A 12,349-nucleotide genomic window follows, 5' to 3' on the forward strand; every position below is an offset into this window, starting at 1 on the left:
AGGGAGTACCAGTGGGATACGACAGCGAGAAACGATCAAATATGTAGTTTTTTGTTTTTTTTTTTTACTGTACGCGGGCCTCTCACTGTTGGGGCCTCTCCCGTTGCAGAGCACAGGCTCCGGACGCGCAGGCTCAGCGGCCATGGCTCACGGGCCCAGCCGCTCCGCGGCACGTGGGATCCTCCAGGACCGGGACACGAACCCATATCCCCTGCATCGGCAGGCGGACTCTCAACCAGTGCGCCACCAGGGAAGCCCAAATATGTAGTTTTTTTAAAAAGACATACAATTTGATGACCAAATGGTTGTGCTGAGGATAGTGGAAGAAGAGAAAAATAAAAGGAGTCAAAGATTTCTCTGAGGTGTTACACTTCGGTGAATTTAGTACCTTTGAACTAAATAAAGAAGTCAGGAGGAAAAGCAGCTAGTTTTGGAGGAAAGGTGATCCCCGTTTAGGTATGTCTGATTGGGACAGTTCTGGCATATTTTTTATCTTGCAAGGAAAATGAAACGACTTCATTTTTTTCTGCCTTGGAACTACCTTAATTTGCTGTTAATATCAGGAATGTCTATGTGGTTTTGCAGTTCAGCATTGACATTACACATCAAGCTCTGTGAAGTTACTGCTCTGGTCATTTGGGTGATTTCTTGATATTCTAGGCTTTTTGAATCTGATTATTTAGCAAGTTGGTGTCCTTTTTTCTTTCTATACAAAATATTTTTGGTTTTGTTCCCCTTATATTTGTGGCTTACATTTCTTTGGCCTCATTGAGCTGTGCTTATTTTATCATTAAGGAGGTTAAATGTGACGTATAAAACAAGACTTCCACAGAGTCTCTTGCTTTGTTTTCAAAGGATGCAAGGTGTTGTAAACCGACTGTCCAAGTTACTGAAACCTGGGGGAATGCTGTTATTTCGGGACTATGGAAGATACGATAAGACTCAGCTTCGTTTTAAAAGGGGTAATGGTATATTCAGTTTGGAGTTATTTTCTTGTGTTTTAAAGAATGCTGTGTTTACATTTCATGTCAATTTTGTTGTTAGTGGTGGTGGTGGTTTTCTTAAGGAATACTAAGTTTCTCTTGTCACACTTCTTTCTTTTTTTTTTTTAGGGCATTGTTTATCTGAAAACTTTTATGTTCGAGGCGATGGTACCAGAGCATATTTCTTTACAAAAGGTATGTTTATCTATAAGAGGAAATAATTAGCTGTAAAAACTTTCCTTGGGTATTATTTGCAGGGAGAAACTTAAAAGCTCTAAAAATGAGGCTTCAAGAGTTGAATAAACATTAGATGTCTTTACACCTTAGTGATTATAACTGTTCTATGTAAAAGCTTGGAAGTGGCCTTTTTGCCTGTTAATCTTTTTCCAATTTAAAGAATCACTTGTTTCATCCTCATACCCTAACGAAGTTTCCATTTCAGAGGTACTGTTAGCCCAGATATGAAAAAATTGATGACGTGCCACAGCCAAAAGAGGGAATGTGATTTTAAGAGTCCATAGAAAATTACTTATCTCTTGTCAATTTCTCATTTTAAAAAAGCATTTAAAATGAATCCTTCATTCAAGGACTTTGCCCAAACTTATGTGAGTACTTTTACAATGTGCCATTTGGGGTCTCTGCAAACCAACAAAAACTCAGATCTGGCACCTTTCAAAATATTGAAAGCTGCAACCTATAGTGTTGTATATCTGTTAACACCTGCTGTGTTCAACTGTTTATACTTGGTATGTTTGTGTGAAATAGAAGAAAACCACTTGGTGTCATGGGTTTCCTTCACCAATTTGTACTAGAGAATGTTTCTTGGTATAAATGAAAATTCAGATGGTCATTCATTCCATTAATGTTCCATTGTTCCTGACTGCCCCTTCCCCCAAGTCACATATCATACATTTGACTGCCATTCTTGTCTCACAGGGGAAGTCCACGATATGTTCTGCAAGGCTGGGTTAAATGAGAAGCAAAATCTGGTCGATCGTCGCTTACAAGTTAATAGGAAAAAAAAAGTGAAAATGCACCGAGTTTGGGTTCAAGGAAAATTCCAGAAACCATTACCCTTCACTCAAAAAAGCTCCAAATTGGTATTTTCACTCTTTTCTCATGGCTGAACTACGTATCATGTTAAGGTACAAACCAGAGGATTACACTATTCAAAGTCTTCTGTAAATCTTTCATTTTTGAAAAGACAGAAGAAGAGAATTTGTATATCCTGCTGTTTACCATGGGTGGGCTCTTTTGTGCATTTTAAGCACACGTAAGTGATTTGGAAGAGAGCACAGTATTCTGTGTTTTCAAAACGTAATATGCTAAAGCTTGTTTGGATTTATTACATCTTAACCATTTTGTTTGTTGTTTGAGTTTTATAAGCATTCAGTTAAATTACCGATATAAGTCAGATGATTCTGAGAAGCGGAAACCTGCCATTTTTTAGAAGTGAAAAAAACCCATCTACTTTATTTATACATTAGTTGAACACAGTTGAACTCTCCTCCACTGTTAACTGATAGCAGAGAGGCAGCTCACCTTGTTTCCAAGGAAAGTCACAAGACCAAGACAAAAGTATATATTTTTTTGTTTTGTCGTTGTTCGTCCCAAAACTTTCTTTTTCTTTAATTCACAGACTAATGTCTGAAACAGAATTTTAGTTTCTCTTTCCTTTCCTAAAATTGGGGAAGTATGACCAATGCTAATATTATTTTCAGGCTATTCTTAGGTGTACAAGTTGGAAGCCTTCTTTAAGACAACTGTCACACCCAAGAAAATTCTTAAATCGTAGCAATTAAAAATTTATTTACCACCTTGCCTCAAAAAAGACATAAATTGGCTTGCAAATTGTACTTGGTAAAAATGGAGTTTCTAAAACTGGTCTGTCATTCATTGTACAACGTATACTGAGTACTTACATTGTGCTGAATTATATGGAATAATACAATAAAGACCCAGCTCTGTCTTCTGAGAGCATAAATAGGCTCTAGCTGGCAAAGCAAACTGTGCATCCCAAGCCTCTAAATCATGATCTAAGATAACATGTGAGCAAGTACTCAAATACGGAGCTTATCAGCTAGCTGGTATGCTTGACTGATTATGAGCCACAGAAACCTGGAAGACATGGACAATCTCCTGAAAGGACCACCATCAGAATGATCAGTTCCAACTATTTTTCCTTTTTGAACTCACTTAAAATTCAACTTCCTGGAAGCATATGATTGGTCCAATGTGGATCATGGATTCATCTTTTTTTTTTTTTTTTTTTTGCGGTACGTGGGCCTCTCACTGTTGTGGCCTCTCCCGTTGCGGAGCACAGCCTCCGGATGCACAGGCTCAGCGGCCACGGCTCACGGGCCCAGCCGCTCCGCGGCACATGGGATCTTCCCGGGCCGGGGCACGAACCCGTGTCCCCTGCATCGGCAGGCAGACTCTCAACCAGTGCGCCACCAGGGAAGCCCCATGGATTCATCTTTTGACAGACTGGGGCAGGACAGGTTATTTGATGGCACCACCAGACTATATGGAATGGAGGCAAGTTCCTCGAAGGAAAATCAAGACACTGTTATCAAAAAGAGGGGAGGGTTGCTGCCCAGTCACAGACATCGTGTGGTGGTAGCAGTAGTAATAATGGTTCTGAAGAGAGAGAAAGATCAGCTGTGGGATGGAAGGGAAAGAATCAGGGTTCTGGGAGGAGGTAGGTCTCAGGCTAGTCCTAGAACATATGCTCTCAGAAGATGGTGAGAAGACAGGTATGTTTGGTGGGGATATGGATATTCATGATTCGGAATAGTGGAGAAAAGATGGGGAGGGCATCTATAGACAGCCTTGAATAGAGGGTGCATTGGGTTCTGGTCTCTGGACTAGAGCCATCCGAGGTTGGTTTATTTCTGTTTTATCCTAGCCATGGTGTGTTATAAATATATTTAGAGAGATTGATTGAGGAGTCGTCAACAGAATGGAATGCAGTGAGGTCAGAGATCAGGGCAAGGAGAACCACGGAAGGTTTTTGCATACATTTTCCTTGATAACAAGTCCTCAGAAGTACAATATCAAGGTTTCTGTTTAAACATGCAGTAAATGTAAAAGTCAAAATTTGCCTGGGACTCTTAACTCAGTTGTTTTCCTAATTAAAGTGTATATTTAAAAGCCAAACTAGTAACGAAGGTATTACGTACAGCAAGGGCAGTTAGATAAGTTAATGTTGCTATGGGAACCCCAGCAGATCTTCTTGTGTCTCAATTTAAAACTCATGGCCCAAGGTGGTTTTAAAAACAACAGAAGGTAAAATTATTCCCACATTCTCATACATGTAAATTGTACTGTCTCTCTCTGTCCTAAATAGCAGATTCAAGCCAGCTTCTTGACTGGCACAGTAAAATGCTGCTCCGTGTCTTTCTATAATGTATTACAGCATGTAGTTAACCTTTAGAAACTTCAAAAATACATCCACCAAATTTGGACTGTGAGACACAAACTGGGCTCTTTTGGGCTCTGTCTAGCATAGACCTCCTATTCCACATGGCTGCTCAATGGGCCATTTCTATCAGTGTCTTCTGCTTGTCTGGTCAGTCTTTCTCTCCCTTAGCCTACCTGAATCAACCCCCTACTTAGAGTTTGCTGCCAGACAAAATGTAGATGTTTTTTGGCAGAGGAAAAATAAGAGAAAGACCTGATTTGGAATATTGCCTATAGATATTAAGAAATCATGAAATGTTGCAAATGTATCTGCTTGGGTATTAGTTTAAAATATTTGATAACTTCATGAAATTCTCATCTTTTCCCTCACATCTATGGAGATAGGACTAGTCAGTTAGGCAGAGTTTGATATTTAAAACTTCATCTGCTGAGGGAGCTGAATTTCAAAAGGACTATTTTCTTTCTAACAGAAAAAGATGTGTTCCTTCATTTTATAATACAGAAACAATGAAAGATGCTATATTAAAAATGCACCCTCTGTTTTCCTCCATTTATAAAAATTCACTTTTGAGCATTTTCCAAATGTAAAAATTCTCACACACATGAAGTACTGTTTCATAAGGTTGTGAGAAAGCCAAGGTAGCGGTTTCTATTATTAAAAGTTTTGCATTTCGGTATGACACATTTGTCGTATTGAAACACCCAGTTAATGTTGACTTCTGAGAACTTATTTGCTTTGCTTGTCTCAGTTCCATATGCGTTGTCTCTAAATTTTGAATACATCGAGGTTTCTACCATCATGCAGTCTAAATCGTTGCTATACATATTTGTACGTGAAAATTATTCACCCGTATGCGAAGAGCTGCCCTCCGGGGCATCAGGACCATGTAAACCGTTCAACATCAGGTGACTTAAATTCTTGCCCCCAGACTCCTAGGCTGTATTCCTCTGGTTTTCCAACTCATCAAAGCCAATTTCTGAAGCCAGAATATATCACGCATTATTACTTCTAATTGGTTTTAATGTTTGTTATGCTCCTCACAAGTGCAGATAACTTCACATTTGCATCATTAATAGGCCTTTTTCTGAGCCTCTGCTTCTTCTGCTTTCTGCCTCTGTTAGTCATCAGTAGACGTGTTGGTGTGGGTATTCACCTCCCTTCCTTGTGAAAAGTGCCTTGTAAAATCTAAAGCACTGAATATATGTGAGGTATTGTTATTAATAACAGTATTTACAGTCTACAAGGCAGCATACAGAGTACTCCAGCAACAGAAACTTTTTCAGTGGTTTTATGAGACCTTGTGAGAAAGACAGTAAAATGCATGGAAAAATATTGCCTGCAAGTCAGACAGGAAGCATGGGTCCTAGTTCCTGTTGAATCGCTTAGCTGCTCTTAATTTACCTCTGAGTGCTAAGTCTTTTATACACTACACTTTTATATACCACATTATTCCGTCATTTAATCCTCAAACTCCTATGAATTAGTTTTTACTGTAACCATTTAACAGATAAGACTGGAGCTCTGAGGTATTGGGTAATTTGCCTAGGATATCACCGCAAGTCAGTGGCAGAAACACAATTTGGGCCCAAAAGTGTCTGATTCCAAAACCTCTAGTCTCATCAGTACACTTTTAATTGATAGACTCAAATGCTGTTTGGGAAAGCTGCTGGAGAAGAAAAAGAGCTCCTGAATCAAGCAGAGAATTATAGCAATGGGTGGGAGTTTGGATCAGACGATCTTCAAGGAGACAGCTCATTCTAGATCCAGTGATTCTATGAAATAGGTAGGTAGTACTTATCCACAGTTACAAACTGGGAAGGAAGAGAAGGAAAGGAACGAAGAGGAATGACAAAGCAAAAGCTTGCAGTCAACTCTTTTCAGCGTTCTGCATATGTTTACTTCTGCTCTCGCCCCACCCCCCTTCGGGCTTCAGCCTTCCACTTGGCTCCCCTGCGAGCACACAGAGCACCCATCACTTGCATACTCCTCACTTAAAGAAAATAAATCAGTCTGTACTGCAAGGGGGTAGGGGGAACCCTCAAAGGGATCAGCTCCTGCATAATCTAAAATATGTGATCAGGGAGTGTCAATAATAAAATGAGTGAAAACATCTTTGTTTAAAACATTGTATGTACAATAATGCCAATTCAAGCCTGACATGTTGAGCATTCCGTGGAATATGGCTTGGGATTTGAGAGGCCCAAAGTTACCTGCAGGTTGGCTTTGGTGTAGTTATAAATATAAATAGAAGTAAAATAACAGTTGCATCTTCATTTATAATGAATATATACTGTGGCCTCAAAGCTGCAGAGGAGAGTGGATGCCAAAATCTATCTTTCATTAACATATGCCTTAAATGACAGGGAAGAGGTGTTAAGACAAAATTACTTTTTCCTCTGCGTATGAGTCAGCAACATGCAAGTAATAATAGTTCTGCGTGTGAGTCCCTACGGAGGGTAAGAAAAACAGCATCAAATTGAAAATGCAAGTCCACCTGCCGGAGGGGCCCAGGTGGCGGTAGAGCACAGCTCCCTTGAGCACCATCTTGAAGTGTCTCAGGGCACAGTGACCCCAACTCTGGCAAGCCAGGTTGGCATGATCTGCATGGAGGGCATTAAAACCTCCAGGTAGTCAAAGACAGCTCACCCTCAGCTGCTCCTGGACCTCATCAAAAGCAAGCTACAAGGCACCACCACTGTCCAAGAGTTTAAAACAGCTGCTTTGGATTCTACGGTGCATGTGGTTTCACAACCACTTAACCTTTAGTCAGGAACAGCTAGAGGCAGGTGAATGGATAAATACATGTTAACATTACATAAGGAGAAAAAAATAATATTTAGGAGCACATGGACTTCAAGTAGTCACAAATAGCATTTAGTTAGCTGTGTCCTTGGCATCCCAGTGATTTATGTCTTTATCTTTGATTTTCTCCAGCAGATAGGCACTAAGTAGAGCCTGGACTCCAGAAAAGATATGCTTTTCTATCAGGTGTTAGCTGCTAAATTAGGTGAGCTGTTCATTGCTTCCTAAAAAGCCCCAAACATCTCTCCTACTTGGGCTGGTGTCCAGGAAAACTATGAGTTTTGTTATCCTTACACAAATTTTTTGGCAGTGTTTTCAACCCATTGCTCCTTTATGTGACACTTCCTAGTTCATTGCAGAAAAAGAAATTAGTTTTTTTCGTACTTAATCTTTATATATCAGTTGTTGGTTGTTTCAAAAAACTTTGGGGAAGGGCAGTCACCCTTCAAGTCTAAGCCTTTCTCATTGAGAAAAAGCTCTAAAACTGTGTAACTTCCTAAAATTAATGATGAGATGCTGTTGAGTCTCTTGCATTAGTTTGTTGATGGTTTTGTTTTTTTTTTTAATGCTGTGTACTTAACACAAGGAACACTATGCAGTTGCTGCCTCATTTCTCTCACCTCCTGCCTTTTGAGAGTAACGTCTTTCTCCTGAGGCTGTCCTGCTGAACAGACGTGATAGCTGTCCATACATTTTTAGTTACGCCGCACTCCCTCAGGTGAGCTGGAACAGCGTCCCCTTAAGCAGCATTTGGAACTTGCACTGAAAGAGAATGGCTGAAATTGCCCGTGTCACATGCCGCATTGAAGCAAGGAAATTTCTGCCGCTAAGGATAATAGCTTTTCTCCTTGCTCATACATCTTCCTTCACAGCCCTCATTTATTTTAATGTATATATTCCACTTTGACTCTCTGGAAGATATTTTTAAAGGTTTTTTTAAAAAATCCAAATGAAAGATGAAATTCAGGATCCAGAAAAGCATTTACTCTGTTTATCCTCTCCATGAATGTATTCTTAATCAACCAGTCTTTCTGAGCATCTCTTCATTTGCTGCTTTGTTTCGTAATAGAATACTTGGGCTCTGGAGATTAGTGAGACAAAGACAAAGCTTCATTATAACCATCCTTGTTTTACTCCCTTGTCTTATAGGCTTTCTCTTCCTAACTCACTCTCCAGGTGCTTCTTTCTCTTGCCAAATAGCGCAAGGAAATACTTTTGCAGATCTTTTGTTTACTTTAGAAAAAACACTGATCCAGCCTTTCCCATTCGGGAGTGCTGCTCATTTCCTGACTGGCCTTTAAAGTTTGGCTCGGTAGCAACTTGGGGATTTGTTTTCTACCCAGAGTGAAAGGAGCTGGGTGCCTAGCAGCCCCATGCTGGAATGAGAATTAAATTCTGCTCATTCCCTGGACAAGCAAGCTGATGCTTTCCTTGTAAGTCCCCCCCCCCCCCATTCCTCAAAGCTTTAATGTTTAGTCATTTAGCTTTAGCTTTTTAAAAGACATTTTAATAGGGTTGTCTCTCCTCCAAGTGCATGCAGGAGCTGATCATGGGCACAGGGAAACTCTTAAGAATAAAGAATTCCCTGTTTGCTGGTTTTTACCTACAATGAAAACGATGTACAACACATGCAGTGCTTACCCCTACTGCAGTTCCATTGCCAGTTGCCTGGCCTGGGACAGGAGGAACTGTAACACCCAAGGAATTTGGCTTGAGCTACCTCACTTTCTAAGTCCCCAAGACTGCCAAGTTAATGAAGCTTTGGTTATTACTCAGTTGAACATTTTCTGACTGCATGTAAGCTTTATAAATCTCGTGCTTTCTTCTCTTTGGCACGTTTACATTAAATTTTATTCTAGTTATGTAACTTTGTACTATAGTTATGTTTATATATGAATGTAAGTTACTCTTGATTCATCCTGCCTTGGGGTATTTATTATAGTTTGTTATGAAGTGTCAGTAACTTTCCAAAGAGAGTGGCTTTCTAAACCTGGAGCCTATATTTTTATATATTAATGCATTCTTTACATGAAAAGATTTTTATTTATTTATTTATTTTTGCGGTACGTGGGCCTCTCACTGTTGTGGCCTCTCCCGTTGCGGAGCACAGATTCTGGACGCACAGGCTCAGCGGCCATGGCTCACAGGCCCAGCCGCTCCGCGGCATGTGGGATCTTCCCGGACCAGGGCATGAACCCACGTCCCCTGCATCGGCAGGCGGACTCTCAACCGCTGCGCCACCAGGGAAGCCCTAAAAGATGTTTAATGTAAAAGGTTAGTTAAATGATAAAATAGAAAACCTTGACTGATAAATGTCTTAACTACATCGGGGTGGGCGTTGTCTTTAAGGACTTAATCTATAATATAAAATAATATGGCAAATAAAATACCATATGGGGGGGAGTTACAGACAAAGTTATTGGCATAGACAAGGTCCGTTTGAGGAAGCGTACCATGTCAATATGATGACAGCGGAATCTAGGGTCAGTCATTCCTCTAAAGCTCAGCCAGACACATAGAAACAGTCACCATTAGGAAAGGCTACCAGCAGAAGCGTCTGGCACACTGGCCTAGAGAAAGTGGGCAGTGTTCACAGGCAGAATAGCCAAATACTGTTCCAGTGACCCAAAGAAAAATGCGAGGTCAGAGAAGTTTGTAGCAAGAGTGACTTGAAACTGAACCCCAGAGAACTAGACTGTAAACTTAAATGCCTCCTAGCCTGGCTCAGGAAGAACCAAAGAAAGACTTCACTGAGCCTTGGGAATAGGAAGGCTGCAGAGGCCATGAGCTCTTTTTCTGTTTACCTGAATTATATCACAGAAATAGCCATTAAGACATTTTGTTCTTGATACTTTTTTTTTGGTACTTTTTATTTTATTTTATTTTTTTATCTTTGGCTGTGTTGGGTCTTCGTTGCTGCACACAGGCTTTGTCTGGTTGCGGCGAACGGGAGCTACTCTTGGTTGCAGACACGGGCTTCTCATTGCGGTGGCTTCTCTTGTTGTGGAGCACAGGCTCTAGGTGTGCAGACTTCAGTAGTTGTGGCACACAAGCTCAGTAGTTGTGGCGCACGGGCTCTAGAGCACAGACTCAGTAGTTATGGCACACGGGCTTAGTTGCTCTGCGGCATGTGGGATCTTCCCGGACCAGGGCTCGAACCCGTGTCCCCTGCATTGGCAGGCGGATTATTAACCACTGCCCCACCAGGGAAGCCCCTTTGATACTTTTTAGAAGAGCAAAGACTTGCCTTTATCTGATTCTTACTTTTGATTCCAGAGCCCTTGTGCTTGTTTTCCATCACGGCATGTCACAAAGTATGAGTTTATTGATGTTCATAAACCTGGAAAGATGGGGTACAGCTTTAGGATAAACACGCCCAGAGAGGTGCAGGCAGCAGGGGACACTGGCCAAGCCAGAAGATCGTCCTCATTCCCCAGTGTGACAGAGAAAGGTCTAGCTCCTACTTTGCACAAGGGAACAGATTAGGTATCAATGTAATAGAGTCACCAAGTGATTAAGATCTGCTGACCCTCTGCAAGGAAGTAAGTGGAGGGCAAGTAAAGAATACAGGCCAGAATAGCCTATGAGACAATACCATGATATGCAGTCACCACCACCTGGTGAGGTTTGAGAAGCCCCCCAAAGCACTATTCCTGTGTTCCCTGCCCACATTTTAAACCAACTGAGAGACTGAGGTGCCAACAGATGAAGATTAAAACATGAGCTTAATTACTGATGTAGCTGGTACAGTAGAGAATGGCTCAGGGTGCATGGAACCAGTTGCCCCCCAGTACTGAACCCCAGAATCAAGACCCACAGCTGGACAGCCACGAGACTCTACCCATGGGGGGTCTGCCCCTGTAGAGCCTTTTACAGAGCAGCTGGCTTCCAAGAGAGAGTGAAAAAGGACTAGTTTAAACATGCCTAATTCATTTCCCAAATTCACTTTTTAGCCAAGTCACTTCACCTCTCCCAGGAATGAGGAAGACAGGACTGAAGAGACCAGTTGCTGTCCCTCCACATGGTGAGAAACAACAGGAGTGGGAATTACTTAAACGTTTTGTAAGTGCTGGGTAAAGCATACCCCACATCTACCGAGACTCGAGCAATGTGGAGTGGACTCTATTTTGTCCTTTTGTCACTTGCTGAGTCATCTGCTCAGCATTTACCTGTAAGCCTGTGGCAGCTTACCTGGTCTGTAAGCATCTGCCTTAGTGATGGGTGGAATCCGCAGGGTAGGCACTGACACTTGTATGTGGTTAGAATACCGGGGACTGCAAACAGAATGAATTTCCAAAGTTATAACCAGTGACTTATTCTAGGAACCCTACTACACTTAAACCTTTACTAGATTGCTAAATAAATGGCCAGGAGGTCTAGCAACTTTGCCAAGCACCGCTTCTACATTGACTCACTGTACACCAGCACTTCTCAAACTATCCGAGGCAAAGGACCAGTAGTTGCTTTTTGTTTTGTTTTGCCCGTTTCCAACCTGTCACAGACCAGTACTTTTGTAAAACACGATAAAGATGAATTAGTAGGAAAAAAAAAAAGATATACTCCAGTTTCTGGCATTGTTTCCTGGTCTCTGCCCTCTCCCCACAATCTCTCCATATTACTGCGCTGTCAGCCAGTGCTTACCAGCTACATGTCAGGCATTGCTCTAGGTTTTGGGAATGAAGGGTTGAACAGGAAAAAGGAAAGAGACAAGCCCAAGATTTTTACTAGATTCATCAGTTATAACCTTACTCGGTCTCTCTGCTCACCCTGTCACAGACTGGGAATGAAACAGTTCCCAGACCAGCACCCAGTCACAACCCATCCCTTGAGCTGCACTGCTCTAAACCACAGGGAGACTAAAAATCCATGTCACAGTATTTGTTCAGCTTTGCCTCCTGAGCCCTGTTGTCTCTCTTCACCTCAGAGTGTACAATGCCAGGGCCTGGGCTCTTGCACCTAGAAATGCTTGGTCCAGGTGCTCAGTGCTTTTCGCTGCTATCCTTTTCACATAGTTGTCTGTGTTAAGTACACAAAACCACACCTCACCACCCAGCTGTCACCAGGATTCCTGGTGGTTATTGTTCCTTTTATCTGTTCACTTTTTAAAATTTTGACTTTTTGTGAATATGTGAATCAGTGC

At 41.5% G+C, this 12,349-nt stretch overlaps 1 protein-coding gene across 1 annotated transcript in view; it reads left to right on the forward strand.

The window, feature by feature from the left end:
- The window catches only part of METTL8 (methyltransferase 8, tRNA N3-cytidine), a 152,396-nt gene that overhangs the window by 74,929 nt on the left and 65,118 nt on the right, over positions 1–12,349 (forward strand). The window contains exons 10-12 of the mRNA XM_060016601.1: positions 856–962; positions 1,113–1,178; positions 1,920–2,083. Of these exons, the coding sequence (XP_059872584.1) occupies positions 856–962; positions 1,113–1,178; positions 1,920–2,083 (337 nt within the window). The remainder of the gene's footprint in view (positions 1–855; positions 963–1,112; positions 1,179–1,919; positions 2,084–12,349) is intronic.

Source organism: Delphinus delphis, chromosome 7 (genome assembly GCF_949987515.2).
Source record: "Delphinus delphis chromosome 7, mDelDel1.2, whole genome shotgun sequence".
Lineage (NCBI taxonomy): Eukaryota > Metazoa > Chordata > Mammalia > Artiodactyla > Delphinidae > Delphinus > Delphinus delphis.